Consider the following 18,239-nt stretch of genomic DNA (forward strand, 5'->3'; position numbering starts at 1 on the left):
GACATGCCACTGCCTGTCACACTGCTTTATTGCTCCTGGGCTCGTTCTCTTGGCAGTGTCTGCACTGCTAAGAGAGAATCATGCCTCTAAGAGGCCAACACAGTCATCTTGTGCTGTTAAAACTGTAAATAATTTTTTGATGATGATGAATGCTCTGAGAGGCTGGGATAAAGGGTGCCACGGAGAGGTAAAGCACTTTGCAGGCATTAAAACCTCCTGCTTCCAAACCACTGCCACGAGTTGGCAGCCACAGCTTCTTCAACAAAGCAGCTGCACGATGAAGAGTGGCTGGAGGAAGCTCTGGCTTGCAAGCACAGACTAAAGACTCAGCTCCTTCCTGCTGCACGTTTTCTTGGTGCCCCTGGCCAAGCTCCTGGGGATCTGGGTTCAGAGTGCAAGGGGAGAGGACAGACCTCCCTTGCAGGACAGCAGATATGGCTGAGGGATGCAGGTCAGACTGACATGGGCCAGGCAGGAAACAAGACAGACGAGAGGTCAAAATAGCCGGATCTAAGTAACATCATAAATCACAGCAAACCAGGCAGAGAACTTCACTCAGAGAAAACAGACATTTCAACATCAGGAGAGAAACTGTGATGATTATCTCCAGTGGCAGAGGAAAAAAAGAGGCTTGGCCTGTTTCTAAAAGTTACTGTGGGCATCCAGAGGTCACAGGGGACTCCAGAGCCAGGAGTCACATCTTCAAGCCAGGGTCACTGTCAAAGGATGCTGACACCATCAAAGGATTCTTGACTGTATGGCAAGGGTGAAAGGCAAATGATTCAGGATCAGTCCTTCCAACCTGCTCTTGTTCACCCTCATATGACCTACTCCCTTGCTTTTCCACCACAAACAGCTTCACACTGGCTCAGAGACAAGACAGATCTATTGTGTCCTCCTGGCTATTGGCAATAAACAGCTCCTAAGTTTAAAGGAGTCACCTAACACACACCAGGGTGGGAAGGAAGTAGAGGGAGGCATAAATGCAAGACATGCAAATTACCTTTAGTGCAAATAAGTCACTTTCCAAGCTGTGCCCTATCAAAATGGTATCTGCACTGAACATGTTCAGTAGGACGGCTTGGACATCCCGCAGGGTGATGCTAGTGTTCGCCAGGTCCTCCTCTGTCACACCTGAGAATCTGCAGAGTGAGAGCAGAAGGGAGGGCTCCCTTCACTAAAAGAACACCTCAGGGCCAAGGTGTCCCAGCCATTAGGAAGCGATGGTCAGTGGAGTTTCAACAAGTGCTCCCAGCCATTCCCCCTAAGTTCCTGATTCCGAGCACAGACCTGGGACCCAAGGAATACTGTCCTTACCTGGTGTTGTAGTCCACCACCTTGGTGTCTGGTTTGACAAAGGTGTCATATACCACTTTCAGGTCAGAGTTGATCACCGTTACCCTCGTCAGCTCCAGTCCTTGCTTAGTGTAGCACTGCAAACAACAGAGCAGACATGAAGATAAGTGGTATCAATGGAGCCATTCCCTGGAGGACTGTGGAGTACTCCCAGAATGCAGCACATCCAGTGTAGCCAGGCCAGGCAGCAAACACTGCCTAGTACCAGCCAGCTAGCTAGAGCTTTCCAAGGGTGCTCGCAGCCCCCCCAGGTGAAACACACATTGCTAACAGTCATTAATAAGAGCTAATTTAAATGCACAGGACCACTATGATTTACAGCACACAGCCGAAAGCAAAGAAGATGGTAAGAAAAAAGAGCTTTCCTTCAGCCACTTGTACCATACCCTCAGCCTTCCCCAAAAACGGAATTCCTATCATCAGGAACTCACCATTTCACAGTCTAATGCGTAGATTCCAGGGTAGCCATCAGTGGTAGGCAGCTTCTCAAAAGTCTTCACAAAGCCATCGAGGCTCTCCTTCCTCCCATCATGGACGTGTTGCTGAAAGACAACAAAAAAAGGGGTGCAATGGACAACTGTTGATGGTAGGAACAAGAATCCAAAAAGTCCACTCCAAGAGAACCTCCCACTCAAAGTCCACTCAAACAGGAATATTTCTGTTATCAGTTCTACAGGTTAATAGGGAGGAAGTTCTCTGCCAGTCAGAGAAGTTCACCACAACAGCAAACACAGCCATGTGCAACCCTGATTCCAAAAGCCACACCAGGGCTACTGGCATCATGCTGAGTAGGAGCAAGACATCACTCATCTAGGGCCTTTCAACTTTCAACTCAGAACGAAATTCCCCAGGAAGGGTCACACTGAGCCTTGCACTGATCTAACTCCAGTTGCTGGGTTCCTGGTTTAGCCTGAGGCTGAGACATGCCCAGGTGCAGGATTCTAATCCCAGACATCCTCATTCAAGCATTAGCACTGGATGTATCACAGCCCATAGAGAGCACACATCTATGTGTGTGTACAAATAAATACCACTGTATTCCAAAACCAGACAGTTCACAGACAAACAGCAGCTACTGCCTACCAGCACTTGAGGCAACAGAGAGTACCTCCAACCACCCTTCATTATCCCCACCTAAAGCTCTAGGATCTAAGATCCAGCACTGAAGAGCATCCCTGAGCCAGCAGGAAAACTCAGGAAGTGATTTCATGAGTACCTTAAGCCAATGCAACACTAAGCCACTGCTGCAACAGTGCAACTCCCACTCTCCTCTGCGGGCATAGATCCACCCTACCTGGTCAGCCTGAAAGCCTTCCTGGCTTAAGCTTTAAACTGTAGGATTGCAGTGATTCGGTTACTTGCCCCGCGGCACCAGGGGAAGCAGGAAGAGGTAATGGAGGGCAAGGCAGAGGCTGTGACTGCCCTTTTGCCCACTAACATGGTTAAACTGCAGCACCACACCCAGAGCTGTCTCTCCCTTGCTCCCCAGTGGGTGTTTTGTTCTGTTTAAGTTTTGTCTACCCTTAAATCTCAATGTATTCGCACCCAGCAGCCTGTGTACAGCCTCCTTCATCGTGCTTCTCACAGATCTCACCCTACAAGGAGTCAAACTGTACTTGTCTGTCTCAGGACAGAAAGACTGGAGAGATGAGGAACTGAGGCACTTGTAAAGCTGAAACCTGTAATGAGATGGAGAACATTTGCATATATTCCTGCACAAGTTTTCACTGCAGGTGGAGCCACAGTGCAGAGAATTGCATCATTTGACATTAACAAGGCAGCTGGGACAACACCAAATCCAATCTGTCCCTTTATCCAAAATTCAAAGGCCTCATGGTTAGCTGCTTCCCAGGAGCAAGAGGCCATACTTGCCCATGAATATCTGCTTACAGAAATTGCAGATTACCAGGCCAACAGACAGCAAATGTTTCTCTCCCTTGCAGCTCAAGCCCCTCTCTCCCTCTGTCATACAATATAACTGGGCAGTAAAGGGAAGGAAAAAGGTGATTTTCTGCACTAGTTGATCACAGAACCATGGAATGGTTTGGGCTGGAAGGGACCTTAAAGCTCATCCAGTTCCACCCCCCTTCCACTGGCAGGGACCCCTTCCACAAGAGCAGCTTGCTCCAAGCCCCTGTGTCCAACCTGGCCTTGAACACTTCTGCAGATATTCTCAGCTGTCCAATTCTTCCTTGCTGAGAGAAGGGCAGAGAAGTTGCTTCTGTTTTTCTGACCAAAGAAGCAGACTCAGTTATCACAAAGAACATCACCTTCAGACCCACCTGCTCCTGCGGAGCAGTAGACACGAGCACAGCTCCATCCTGCCATCTCCTGCCATACTGATTAACTGCAGCCTAATCCAGACAATCCCATCTCCAATGTATTTGGAAGAAGACACGGATTTGCTTTTCTAACCAGCTACAGATCTCCTTACTTAGAACAGCTTCTTATTACAAATATTTACCCTTTTCAATGCCCTTTAAAGCTGGAAGATACCCTGCTCCCCAGTATCTCATTGTATACCCTCATCCTGAGCAGGCTATAGACTCCAAGCTTAAATCTACCAAAGGATCCTGTGAAATTCACTCATTTGGATGGGAAAACCAAGGAAGCCAGAAGAACATAGAGATGTGCAGCAGCACAACGAGGAGGCAGATGTGAAAGGATGCCTGAGCCCCGGAGCACTGGTACCATGCTTCATTGAGTAGGAGCCTATTAGAGACATTGTGTGTTTTTTAAAAGGCCATGAATGTTTATGGTCTACAACAGCCATGCAAAAACATGCAGAGCAGTCATATTTTTATAGCCCTATCAATTCTCCCAACTTCCCTGCTGGATGGTTTTTTGGAACACAGATCAGCTTGCCTGATCCTACCCATGCTTCACTTCAGACTGTGCAGGGCAGGTTTTTATAGTGCCCATACAGACAACTCTTCCTATTTAAGAAACCTTGAATTTTGCCCCAGAATTCACTTCCCAGCTCTAGCTTTTGGCCAGAACAAGGACACACACCTCTCTAGAACCTACAGCCAGCCTTGCTGGCCCTGTATCACTTGAGGTCTTTAAAACAGTGGGGCAAGAAGATGCTTTATACATGTGGAACCTCTTCCACTGGATATGACCCTGTTCAGCTACACCAAAGGGCCAAAACTCTACCCCCAAGCAGGTTTCTCATTCTGCTTTGTAGTGCTAGGATCCCTTCCCCCTCTTGTTCCTCAAAGAGGTGTAATATTTATGAGTTACAATAAGATCCTTAGGAAGGTTCCTCCCCTTAAGACAACAAAGGGCATGTAGTAAATAGAAAACTATGAGAAGATCTGGCCTGCAGCAGAAAGTTACTCAGCATGGGCTTCTGGGAAAGATAAAAATGGGAGAAAGGTTTTGGCACACTGTTATCAAGGCCCCAGGACTGCTCCTTGCAAGGAAATCTTTAATTTCTCATTTATTCAATGTTTCCTTAAAGAAGTCTGTATTTGAGCTTTTGCTGGGCAGCTTAATCCATTGACATTTGCTTAGAGCAAATGAAACCACCTCACTCCAGACAGCTCAGTCTCCTCCCTCCTGCCAAACATTGAATTCTCCTACCTTTGCATAGCAAAAGATATTTAAGAAGTACTTGGTTTCCCTTCAGGGAAGCCACCGTTCTTCTAGAGGCACAAGCAACAATCACAAAGCCATCAGCACTGTAAGCAGAGGACAAATGTCACTGAGAACAAAAAGGTGTTGCTCAATAACTTACTTTAGCAACCTGGCAGCCCGGTGAACCCACAGCTCCTGAGCAGCAGCTGTAATGAGTTTCCCATCCGCCTGGCACTGAAAGAGCAAGAGATAAGAGTCAAAGAGGAGAGTCCTGTTAAACAAGAGATCTAACCTTTAGCTCTCACATGAAGAGATACCCGGGATGAGCACAGCAATAATAATGTGTGAAACAAAGGGGGGAAATAAGTGGATTTACATATAGGAAATGGATAATAATAAAGAGCTTAAGTTTCCCATATTCAGGCAGATAAACTCTAGAAGTCTGGATGGAAAACCACAGCAGAGCTCAAACCAGGTTAGTGCCTGGCTGTAAATGACCAGTAAACTCTCCTGGGCAGTGACAGACACCTAGTGCTCCCCAGGCAGCCTCCTAAAAAGGCTGACTCTTTTCAAAAGGCACAGGAAGGTTTGCTCTTTCTTTTACTCTTTTTAACCAGAAAGACGAACAACCTCTGCTCCAGCCCCAGGGGTACATTCCCAGGAGGGTACCACTACATCCCCGCAGCTCTTTGCAAGGCTATTTCAGCAGCGGCAGAGCCACCCAGTGACAAAACTCGGAACTGTCACCACCTGCCAGCGTGACAAGCCACAAAGTACTCCAAAGCAACTCAGCTCCGAGGCAGGATGTGCTCGAGGAAGACTGTTCGGGGCTGGAGCACAGCTAGCATGTAACTAAGCCCTCTCTGAAGGGCTTTGCTATACCTCTCTGCTTGCGTAGCCTTCCCCAGTGATGGACACACTCTTCTTTGCGAATGCAGGTTCCAGATGCTGAGACCATGTACTCGGTGCCACAGCGACAACATATCCTGCAGGAGGCTTTAAGAGAAGAGAGAAGCAAGAGTCAGGTCACTAGAAATCCTTCACCTGTTTAACTTGCCCAAAGCAGAAGTAAATTGGAATCACTGAAGCCCCAAATACTGGTGAAACAACTCTGCCTGTTAAAAAGGATTCCAAATGTTGTTCCCAACTCCCACAAAGACACAGCAATCCCCCTAAAACTGCAGTCCTGTAGCATTTGCCCTCCCAAATGCTTCTCACAGACCCCCTGCAGTTTTTGGTGTGTAACATCAGCTTCAACACAGTTCACATCAGTATTTGCTGCATTATTTCTCCATCCACAGCAAATTGCGTTGTACTCCAATACAGTTATTTTAAGAAACAGGATAAATAAGTCATTCTTTGGACATGGGAGCTAATGAAGCCTTGTTTCCAGGGGATCTGTGCCTTGTCACTTCCAAATGGCATCCTAGTTCTTCCTGCGAACAGCTTTTCTGTAAGGATTCTCCAGCATCTAAACCCAGGAATGCCTGTTCCACCAAGGGGGCAGTTACAGACTTCTCCCTCCTGTCATCTGTGCTTGTACTGCCCACAATTCAGACATGAAAGATACAAAAAGCCACAGAAAAAGGGTTGACTGATTTCTGCAATTCCCTGAGTGTGGGCATTTAAGCTGCTAACACATTCCCAGCTCTCCATAACACAGGTCTAACCCATTCTTGTCCACTGACCATGGCCAGAGCATTAACAGACCAGCAGTAGTTACTAAGGACAAATTCAAAGATCCTGCAACATCTGCAGGACACTACAAAAACAGAACCAGGAATATAAACTCGGAAGCCTCTGAAGGAGCTGGCTGGTTCACTGGAGAAACGGGCTCTGACAAATACAGTACTCAACAGTGTTAATGCAAGAGAGCTTTCATACAGGTTGCTTCAGCAACCACAGGACAAATGTAGACCCAAGGTGTTAATATGGATGAGCACTTAACACACTTCAGCAAGGTCTCTCCAAAGAGATGCTCAGAGGAATGTGGCAATGCACATCAAAATACAGCCCTAGTATGTGTTTTACCCCTACTGCACCACAGCCTGCTCCAATCAGTCTGAGAAGCATAAATCCTGCTACAGGAGTTCAGAAAGTTCAGACAGAGGAAGACCCTTTCCTATCCTGAGAAAACGTGGGGGGATCATTTTGTCCTGTTGCAAAAAGGGCTTTTGGGAACTACTTGGCCCAGTGCTACCATGAGGTCAAGCAGAAACCTATGCAAGCCGAACCAGCGAGACATGATGCACAACCAGCTTGGTCCACATCCCACTCTATCATTGTGCATAGAGACACACAAAAAACCTTCCCCTGCAAGAGGGGAGCACTGAGCAGGAGCCTCTCTCCAATCACTTCCATTGTAAAAGCAGCAGGCAGCCTCCAAGATAGTGCAATGAAGGCAGCTTGTCCAGGGAGGCAACCTGGCCAATTTATGTTCTTTGGCAGCAACCAGAAACCTCCCTCAGTCTCACAGCCCCACGGGCCACAAACCATAAACCCTGTGTCAGAAATCATATCCTTGTGACAGGCGAGCTGAAGAAACTCATCCTCCAGAAACACAGCAGACTCCTGCAGCCACACTCTGCCATGGGCTGGCTTACAGAGACAGAGGTCACAGCCAATGGAGCAAATGAGGACCATGAACATGCTTATGCAAAAAGAGCACTTGCAAGCAGGACAGGCATCTCCGGTTGTGATGTATCTATCAAACCTGGCAGAATGAAAGAGCCAGCAGAGCTTACAGTCAGTTGTTTTCTTCTCCTCTGCAGTGAAGAGGACAGCACGGCCGGGCTTCTCTGGGTGAGGCATTGGGTAACCATTTTCCTTTAGCTGCTCTTCACTCATGAGATACTCCTTCAGTCGCCGGTACAAGGCAGCCCCTGCACACAAAGACAACGCTGAAGACACATCACTTAAGTAAGGGCTGTTTCTCTTCCTGGTGTTTGCTCTATCAAGCCTCCTGGCAGGGGCTCCCACTATTTTGAACTTGCTTCCTCTGCCTTTGTTCAGGATTGACAGGGAAATAGGTGTCAGGGCAGCATTTTTTAAGACCTGGTTACTGGTGCACAAGCTGATCTTTAACCCCTCCAACTCCTAGCGTTACATCTGAAAAACACAGCTGAAACCAAACTTCTCCAAGGGGCTTTTTTGTTACCAACGTGAGACTTTTCCATTTTACTGTTTTAAATGCTTTAACTGATAATATGGAACAGAGCCCAAAGAATCCCCCATCAAAAGCCACCCACAGCTAGTTAAAAACTTCATTATCAGCAGTTTTCTTCCTGTTGTTGAATTCAGGCTGCTCATTTCATTTCACCGAACAATTATAACATCTTGCCCTCTGCTCAATATCTGTTCTTTGGCTGCTATGTTAAACCCTTCCAATATTGCTGTGCACTCTTTGATGTTGCTTAGCTGAGCTATACAGGCCCTTTTAAGCTTTCTCCATGTCAATTCCTTCTGCTCCATGGCCTGCCTGCCTCTTCTCTGATCTCCTCAACTAGTTGCCTGCATCTCTTGGCAACCAAAATACCCATAACTGATTTGAACCAACATGAATAATGCTTGTGGCACAACCCTTTGGCTACAATACGACCTTACTATGACATTCATAAAAGTGAAACTGAGCCCTGAAGAGCTAGAGGAGGTATTTGAAGGTTTGGCTTTTAATCTGACAGGCACATTGTGAAGAACTGCTTTAGGGCAAGAAAGTTCAAGTAAAATCCAGACAGGAATAAGAGCCCAGGTCAGTAATACCCAAAACACATGACGCAGCTCTGAGCAGTTACTGATGTTACATCAAAGCCATGCGGGCTACATCAGTGAACTTGCAGCCTGAAGCGGGGAAACAAGAAGGTGCTGATCAGTGGTGTGACATTCACTGACACTGCAGCACTGCACAACAATCAGGTAATGCCCCTAACACTGGCCTGCAGATAAATCATAGAGTAATGGAATGGTTTGGGTTGTAATAGAGCTTAAAGTTCATCCAGTCCCAACCCCTGCCACGGGCAGGGACCCCTTCCACTGGAGCAGCTTGCTCCAAGCCCCTGTGTCCAACCTGGCCTTGAGCACTGCCAGGGATGGGACAGCCACAGCTTCTCTGGGCACCCTGTGCCAGCGCCTCAGCACCCTCCCAGGGAAGAGCTTCTGCCTACGAGCTCATCTCAGTCTCCCCTCTGGCAGGTTAAAGCCATTCCCCCTTGTCCTGTCCCTACAGGCCCTTGGCAAAAGTCACAGCACTTCACGCATCAGCCAGATCCTGCTCTCCCCAGTCACAGCATTACACCTCCAGCTGTAATTTACAGGTTGCAGCCTCACAGGAGCAGGGTCTTACCTGTTAAATCCTCTGCTCTCAAGCTCCCTGACCGGTTTAGAGTAAAGCTTGTCTTAGCAGCAAGCTTCCCTCCCAGCACAGCTTCATGGGACACCACTTTCTTGTTACTTGTCTCTGTAGTGAGAAGAGGGAAGCAGCAAAAGAGGACAGAGATCAGATAACCAGCTAAGTGACTTCAGTCCTAGAGTTTGGGGCGCTACACATCAGTAAAAGGAGGTCTGCAATTATCCTCTGCAACTCTTGCTCTGCTCCAGTAACCGGCATGTGTGAGGTGGTGGCCTAGCATTTTCATTCCAGCACGATGGGGAGCTTCCTCTTTGCACTGTCAGCTCATAGCAACTTCTTTTTAAGGGCAGCAAGGCCATTTTTACAGTTCCCCTTGGAAACTCTGGTAGCTCTACCTGCTTACTCTGCATAGAAGGCATCCTACTGACGGAAGGCAAGAGAGGACTGTGCACAGAAGCAACTCGACCTGATCATGTGCTGCCTGGTGGCATCAGCCACCTGCAGAGAGAAGCTTTGTTGTCAGGTCCCTGCAGACCAGACTCCCATGCTGAATCTTTCAACTTCTTTCAGAGAAGAGCTTCAGAGCTCTAGAATATACTCAGCACTTCAGATAATGGCAGAGAGGTGCTTTTTACTAATCATTAACTGGCAGGCCTCTCCTAAAGGCCAGCCTCCCAAGTTCAGCCGCTCTGACTAATGGCCATGAAGGTAATGAAGACAGAGGGGAGAAAAGGGAAGAGACCAAGGGGAAAAAAAAATTCACAAGAACAGCACAAATTGATTGTTTAATGTACCCTCTCGAGAGCCAATAATGAAATGTCTTAACCCTCTTGGTTTCTCTCTTGAAGCTTAATGTGTGTAACAGATTTCTGCGGTGATGGACGAGTCTATCACTTTGAAGGCATCATGTGAAAGTTACTCCATTAGTGGGGCTTTTCATTTTAAAGAACTTCTGCTAAAAAAAAAATAATCCATGTGGCATTATCTCCATTTAGGTTCAGAGAGCCAACAAAGCATTGTAGGACTTGCCTCTTGAAGGCCCATTAAAGCTTTGCCAGGCTATAAAAAGCTAACTGCAGTTGTTTGCCTTTCAGCATAATGCTTCTGAGAAATGGGTCTGCCTTTTCAACAAGTTTCTCTCGGTGGCTTCTAATCCAAGCAGGGCTCTGATCAGTAAACCACAAATGTGGTACGTACTGTTCGTACTGCTGGGGGAATTGGGCACCAGGCTCCGGAGCTTCTTTAAGGTGTTCACTGCCACATTCAGGTAGATGTTGCGGCTGGTGCTACGTTCATAAGCCACCTTCTCTTCTGACAGGGCCTGCAAACAGTGCAATTCATTATTACACCCTCCCTTCCCATTGCTGCTGCTGGAGAACAAAAATGTTTGGCTCTTAAAATACAGAGTCCAAGGATGATTCTGGGGCTCGCTTAGGTGACTAAGAGGAAAAAAATAACTGTATTTTAAGCAAAGTGCTAGAAGCAGCATTTTCATGTGAAACCATCCCTGACAGATTAACAAAGCAGCCGTGGAAGTGCCAGGGAAAGGCCGTTTTCTCCACTTCGGTGGCAATGCAAAATCGTAACTGGCAAGAAAGGAAGTCTGACAAATAGTCACTCCTTGGATGCAATAGGAACATTCCCCTTAGAGAGCTGTGAAGGTGAAATCCCACAAAAGAAACCCTCGTGGCATCTGCTTTGGTTACAAAACACAGCATATCATGTCCCATATTTACCCAACTAACATTAACAGCCAAAGTTTTCCAATAAAACAGATCACTTTCTCTACTCTGCTATTCTCTACTATTAGAAGGCTCCTTAAAAGCCTCATTGAAAGCTTTCACAAGCAGCAAGTTTTACCAATTACATCTATCTCACTTATCAGTGCTGAACACTCAGATTCCACGAGGTGTCTGCTGCTGTACCAGACCTAAAGGCCTTTCTGTCCAGCTTGACCATAACACACGTTCCCCTACTAAACAGACTGTGAATGCCTTCTGAATGAAAGATGGGATTTCCTACTGGAACCCCTCCTGGAACTGCACTTCCTGGGATCCACTCTGGAATTATTTAATGCCAGTCTCCTCCACAGAACTGTATGTGGATAGCAGTTCTGTTGTGGGTTTGCTGCAATTTAGAAGGTCTTAGCCAAGGCAGAGGAGGTTATTCACTGCTGTGGACTTGATTCATAAGCTGCAAGCATTTGTACAGACCTTGTCAAATGCTTCCTGGGAGGAGGAGCAGAATTTCAGGCACTCATCAATGAAGAGATTCAGGTATCTTTGACGAATGTTTGTTGGGACTTTAGCACCAAATTCTGTGGGAATAACAGGCCTCTGTAAGCTGGTGCTCTAGAGATGAGACAGGGAGAGAGAAAGAGGCTATTCAGGGCTTAAGAAGTACGTTGCTTTGAGATTGTCACATTTCCTGATCTGTTATTAATAGTGGCACAATTTCCTTTTTGAAAAGCTGCCCAAAGCTAAACATAACATGCATCATTTTTGGTCCTAGAAACGGCACTTGAAGCTTTTGTGCCACCTTCAGTATTTGAACTACCTCAGAAAACAACCATGTTTCATTACACAACTCATCCAGCAGCCAAAGACTCCCAGTGGCGTTAGTCACAGTACTACATTTACACACGCAAGCATTCCAGACCACAAGAATGCTGACGTTTGAATTAGCAGGCTCAAGATTAGGATGGTACCAAGCACCACGCTTTGCAGACATGAACACACAACAGTTATGTGCACAACAGACATGATATTCTTTTTGGTGCTCTGGCTGTGAAAAGAGAATGGGAGAACCACTCCTGCCAAGCTGGCAGCCAATTAAATCATCACACATTCTGTAGGATTCCTGTAACTTTACTGCAGTGGGGTTTTCTTCTTTTGTTAATGCAAATCATGATGCTCCTGAAAAGATTTCCCCTTTATACTGAATGACATGTTTTTCAGGCACAAACCCAGCACACTGGACACTGCACACTGGACCAAGGTACAACCCACCACTGCAGTTTTCCATTAAACATCAGTGTACCCCTCAGATCACACAATTTGCCTCTTTTCCAGAGAAGAAATTGTATGTTCACCTCTAAAGCACCCAAATTGTTTTGTCAGTCTCCATCCCACCCAAGAGATAACCACAAACGAAACCATTTGCTGCAATGATGTAAGAAAACCAGCTCCATGGGAGATATGAGCACATTCAAGGGGGAACAACTGGTTAGCTCAATGGGAAGAGTATTCGTTTTCCTCATGAGACTTCCACTTTAATGCCCTGTTCACAGGGGTTTGGTCCTTTTCTTCACAAATATACATTTTCCCATATGACACCCTTGAAGCACCTCTGTAACACTGGTAAATATTTTATCCTTTCAGTTGTTTCTTTTATTTGTAATCAGCTTCAAGTTCTATGTTACTATGGTGGCTTTTTGGGTGGGGAAGGAAGAAAACGACTTCTCCTTCCTACAGAAATAAGCAGAGTTATGATATATCTTGACACAAGACATCACCAATAAAGATATCTTTAAATCAAGCCCTGGCATTAACCAGGACATTCCTCGCCATCCATTCCAGCTAACAGCTGCTTATGCCATCACCTGCTGCTGCATTAGGAACTGTATTTGGAACTGTCTTAGTGAGTAACCTGTTCCCCAGTGCTCATGAGGAAAGGAGGGACTTCTGTGCTAAGGAACCCATAGCAACAGTACCCAAAAGCTAAGGCAGGTAAAAAAGAGGTTTTCCCCCAAATATTAACAGCAGTATGAAGTTTAAATGATCACATTTTAACTATACAAGTCACAGCAGGCCATTATTCATAACCACCTTCCTTTGTACAGCCCACAAAGCCCAGGAAGGCCATTAATCCAGCCATGCCTTTTGAACACGAAAGGCTCCAAGTCTCTGACACAAACAGCTCCACACCTAGGCACAGAGCACAACAGAAGGCTCAGGCTGAAGAGGAGTGATCAATATTCAAAGAGATCAGAGCAGCACTTAAGTATTTCTATCTTTTTAAGCTTCTGCCCCTCAAGTGTTTAATTTTTTATACAATGCTGTCGAGGAAAACCACAGGAAGAAACAATCCCTTTTAATCAACCTAATCAAAACACTGCTCTTCAGAGAGAGCTAAGTTTGGAGCAGCTTGGTTAAACCTCAATGGGGAATGACCAGAGAGATTTCCAGTTTCTTACCTGTAAAGAGGGAACGTGTGCTATCCTTTTCGGCATGATGGTGCTGGTGGTCTTTGAAGCCATCCCAGCTAAGGTGCAAGCCTTCAGAGAAAGGGTGGGTGCTTCAGAGTCATTGGAAGGTGTGACACTCCTGCCAGCAGCAGACGTCTTACTACTCACAAGGCCTGTAAGAAACAGAAAAGGTAAAATCCTGCCACTGGGCTTCAAGTAGCCAGAAGGAACTTACTATAAAAGGCCCATGCTGCAAGCTGTGCTTTTTTCAAATGGAAGCCTCCAAAGGGATACAAATTGGGCAATTTTGCCACCTTCCAGGCAAGGATGAAGGAACCTTCTGCCAGGAAATGTGCTTCATTTCTGTTTGTTTTGGGGTAACTGAGTCAGCAGAGTTTAAAGAGGTAACCCTGTCAGCTATACTCACTAACTACCCATCACGTCACCTCTGAGTCCTTCCAACTACAAAGGGATACCAATGAGCATTAATTAGTACTTCCCTCCTGTTCGTGTCATCTCTGGAGGCTTAAATGGAAGAGCAAATGAGCAAACGTGCTCCAAGGAAGAAACAGAAATAGAACAGGCTGAAGTGACGGAGGCTGTGTGAGACAGAGGAAGGAACGGGGCTGTATATCTAGTCTGTTGCTTTTCACAGGATGGACTATCTCAGGGTAAAGACTTTCCACTGGCCACTAACAGGACAGAGTCAAGCCATGGCCAATGCTCCACATCTCCTGATAGTTTCATATCTGCTCAGGAGAAACCTAAACAGAAGTCAGTGTCTTTTAGCAGGCGAGAGGACAGGACAGAGATCAGATAACGCTGCTGGCTTACTTTGTTTGGCCGCTGCGGGGAGGGCTACATTTGGCACATGAGCAATCCTCCTCTTTTCTCCTGGCAAGGAAAGAGATGCCTTTTGCACGGCCACAGCCAGCTGTGCTGCCTGCTGCTGAGCCAGCTGGATCCTCTGGTAACACACCTCCTGAGCCGTGGGGGGACGGTACGGCCGGATTACGGGCTTGCTTGGGACCTCAGCCTGCACAGACAGAAAGGTTTGAGAGGCTTCCATTCACCCAACAAAGGTCTCTCTTCCTCAACTCCCCTCCATCAGCAAATACAGGCTTTTGAGAGAAGATCCCAACCATCTTCCAGAACATATGCACTCACCAAAGACCATGACACTAATGATCCGCCCTCTGGCAAGGCCTCCCAGCACGCTGCCATGTTCCTAAATTGGTCAGTGGTATTTGAACTGCTGGCTTAATAGCATGATGGTCCCCACCACTGTGCCTAACCCACTTAGAATCATAGAATCAGCCAGGTTGAAAAAGACCTTGAATCTCATCAAGTCCAACCGTTGCCAGCACTGCCAAGGCCACCACTAATCCATGGCACTAAAAGGGCCTCATCTACCTGGTTTGGGAACATTGCCAGGGACGATGACTTCAGCACTGCTCTGGGCAGCCTGCTCCAATGCCTGAGCACCCTTTGGGGAAGGAATTGTTCCTAATCTCCAGCCTAAACCTCCCCTGGTGCAGCTTGAGGCCATTTCCTCTTGTCCCATCCCTTATTACTTGGGAGAAGGGACCAATCCCACCTCACTATAACTTCCTTTCAGGTTCTGGATGCTGTCCACACTCTCAGGTCCTTGCTGCCTACTGCACTCTCCTGTAGTTTATATTACAATGAAAAACCTACCAACTACTCTGCATTTCCCTTTGCTATGTGACACTTGAGTTTTCCAGTTCGCTCCCTCTCTTTCCCATGCTGAAGAGCCATCTACCCTCACCTTATAGCAGCTCCAAACCTCTTAGCAGCCTTGGTTCGGGGCTCTAAGTTCCTGTAACTGCTCACATATACTTATTGACGGGATTAGAGCATTACATAAACTGAGCTCTGAACTTTCAACAGGCTCTGCCCCTGCCTGCTTCTTGGAGGCATTTCACTGCTGTAGCCATTACCAGCACAAACAAGTCCCACATGCATTTTCTTTGATGTCCAAAATTAGGCTGCAGGAAAGGTGCCAGAAATTATGTCAGCAAAGAGAGAAGTTTTCTAGCAGAAGAGAAGCATCAGTAGTACAAACTTCCCCACACTCCTTAATAACCTTTGAACTGTGAGAAACAGGCCTTTCTTCACAAAATCTCTTCTGAGAAGGGTGCGCTCGCACAGCCCATGCGGAACACGGCGTTTCGGAGACCGCAAATTGAGGGCAAACTGGCACCTCCTGCATTCCTTGTCTCTGATGCTGACACCAGCTTCTGGATACCAAAGTGCATGCAGTCAGCCATTAAAGTGTAATTACAGACTTCTGAGCAGGACAGGACACTCATTTTCTGCCTCACCTTCAATTCCTTTGGCCCACCATTTCCCCCAGCAACTAAACTAGAACTCACCTCCCTCCCCTTCTGCTTTGCTCAGTCCTGGAGCTATAAAACACAAGCACAGGCAGAACAAGCATTCGACTTGGAGCGACACAGCAAAGCAGGAGCCATAACTGTGCGTGTAAAAGCAGCAGCTCAGGTCTTACAGCACCTCCTGAGCAGAGCTGACAGCAGCACCAGGCTGAGGTTATCCAGGGAACACAGGTCCCAGTGCGTGCTCACAGCAGCTGCTGCTGCTGAGCACACCAGATCGGCTCTGTTTGCCCATGCAACGGCTGCACTGGGGCTCACATCTTTGGAAAGCATTTTGGGATCAGCTGTCACATTAAGAAAATGTATGGAAAGATTTGCACATGTCTAAAAGGCACCCATTTACAATAAATATTTGAGTTAATGAATTTCCAACCCATTTGCTTCAGCCTCTTATCTCTTCACTTGGGAAGAAAGGGCCCTTATCAAAACACATGAACTGGCTGAAGATATGTACTTAAATAAAACACACTGTGTTGACCTCAGGGCTTCAAATTATTAAAAGAAACCTTTTCTAGGCAGGGAAGAAAGGGAGAACAATTAATTTGAACTCCCCAGCTCTAATCGGTGCGTAAGTCTCCACTCTTATCCTGCTAGAACATAAAGCTGACTAATCTGTACTCGGCACCTGGAGGGAAACACATTAAACCCTCAGAGAAAACATGAATTAAAATCCCAGTGGGAAAGAAATAAAAGAAATCAGAATGTCTTCCTTGGCTTTTTCTTGTTATTTTTCACCTCTGTATTTTTAAGTATTTTCACAGTTGTGAAAGAAGAGTATCAAACAAGATACTGTTGGTATCTTGGCTGATTCAGAACAGACACAAGGTAATGGTTTGAAACATATGACAAAATTCCTACAGCTATCATTTAGGTCCACAAGACAAAGAAAAGCACCAGCAGACCCAGACTGACCTTGTGTCCAGCTAGTTTTTATTTCAGTGATCGGATGAAGCTATACTAGAGAAAAATGACGCTCTCAGTCCATCTCAATGTGTGGCAAGATGCAGAACCCATTTACTCTTCCATAGTTTACCCTTGGTTTTATGAAAGTTATCACAGTTTTGCTGCTATGTGTAACATGCCTAACCATCCTTTTCAGAAATCAGAAAGGGGAGGGAAGAAAACTGACGCAGATGGATTCCAGCACTAACACTACTGCTTGAACCTGGGCTGCATTGTTTGCCAGGGATGTAACAGGACAGAAAATCCTCACTTTCCAGAATCTAAACTTTTGCTTCTGAAAGTTTCACTTACATTTCCTTGTTTGACAAGGTGAGAGATCCTCCTTTTCTGGCCAGGAAACAAGGTAGTTAAATTGTCTTCTGTCTTTTCTTCATTTCCTTCCTCTTTGGATGGCTGGAATACAAAAGAACAAGCTTCCAAAACTGAGTAGATTTGAAGATCCCTCTCAATGAGGAGATCTCAAAAGTCTCCTTTTGGGTTAACAGAAAGTCCTTGCAGGTGGCAGGTGAGAACATGTGGTCAGCTGCTGTACGACTCAACCAAACCTTGTTTTGAACCCAAGAGCCACCAATGAAGCCAACAAGCAGCAGCAGCACAGTTCTCCCCCCAGCAGTCGCTCCATGAGCTGTGTACTGGAGTAGCACTGGCATGATTCACAACAGTCCCTACCTGCCACCAGAGACTTGAAGAGCTTTCTGCCAGCCACTCACACCTCATCTTTCCAGGCATCTCAAAATCCAGGGGGTTTTGGGTTGTTTTCTGAGAGATCTTGGGAGCTGACTCATGCCTACCCTTGGACAACATGCTGCCAGAGCAGGTCCTGAAAAAACCTGCTTGTCACCAAACCATGGTGCCCACACTCCACGTTTAGGGAAATGTTTCCCTGCAGTTTTATCCACAGCCCTATCTGCAGAAAGACTGCAGTGACAAAGCCCCAGGTCACATACCTGTATGGCCAGAAACCCAGGAGGAAGTAACAGCCCCTCTCCAAGTAAAGATGCTTCTTGAGCAAACATCTCAGGCTTGCTGGGAGGTGCCCAGAGAAGCTGTGGCTGCCCCATCCCTGGCGGTGTTCAAGGCCAGGTTGGACACAGGGGCTTGGAGCAAGCTGCTCCAGTGGAAGGGGTCCCTGCCCGTGGCAGGGGGTTGGACTTTAAAGGCTGTGGGGACAGACTTTAAAGGCTTTGAATTTGATTCCGCTGTTCATTCATATAAAACACACTTCCTAGAATCATAGAATCAACTGGTTTGGATTAAAGATTTAAGATCATTATTGGTTTAAGATCATCAAGTCCAGCCATTGCCCAGCACTGCCAAGGCCACCACTAACCCATGTCACTGAGGACCTCATCTACACGAATTGGGAACACTTGTGGGGACGGTGACTCCACCA

The 18,239-nt window shown here is 46.6% G+C and overlaps 1 protein-coding gene across 4 annotated transcripts in view; it reads right to left on the reverse strand.

Moving 5' to 3' along the window:
• Positions 1-18,239, reverse strand: part of REXO1 (RNA exonuclease 1 homolog) — a 38,855-nt gene that overhangs the window by 2,443 nt on the left and 18,173 nt on the right. For all 4 annotated transcript variants that reach the window (XM_057424501.1, XM_057424502.1, XM_057424503.1 and 1 more), the window contains exons 3-14: positions 17,138-17,239; positions 14,301-14,502; positions 13,476-13,639; positions 11,494-11,631; positions 10,478-10,601; positions 9,275-9,388; positions 7,680-7,817; positions 5,818-5,931; positions 5,096-5,169; positions 1,788-1,898; positions 1,318-1,433; positions 1,004-1,142 (exon numbers count right to left, since the gene is read on the reverse strand). In XM_057424501.1, the coding sequence (XP_057280484.1) occupies positions 1,004-1,142; positions 1,318-1,433; positions 1,788-1,898; positions 5,096-5,169; positions 5,818-5,931; positions 7,680-7,817; positions 9,275-9,388; positions 10,478-10,601; positions 11,494-11,631; positions 13,476-13,639; positions 14,301-14,502; positions 17,138-17,239 (1,536 nt within the window). The remainder of the gene's footprint in view (positions 1-1,003; positions 1,143-1,317; positions 1,434-1,787; positions 1,899-5,095; positions 5,170-5,817; positions 5,932-7,679; positions 7,818-9,274; positions 9,389-10,477; positions 10,602-11,493; positions 11,632-13,475; positions 13,640-14,300; positions 14,503-17,137; positions 17,240-18,239) is intronic.

The sequence above is a fragment of the Pezoporus wallicus genome, unplaced genomic scaffold (assembly GCF_028554395.1).
Source record: "Pezoporus wallicus isolate ANWC-B61680 ecotype Strahan unplaced genomic scaffold, APGP_CSIRO_Pwel_v1 contig_8376, whole genome shotgun sequence".
NCBI lineage: Eukaryota > Metazoa > Chordata > Aves > Psittaciformes > Psittacidae > Pezoporus > Pezoporus wallicus.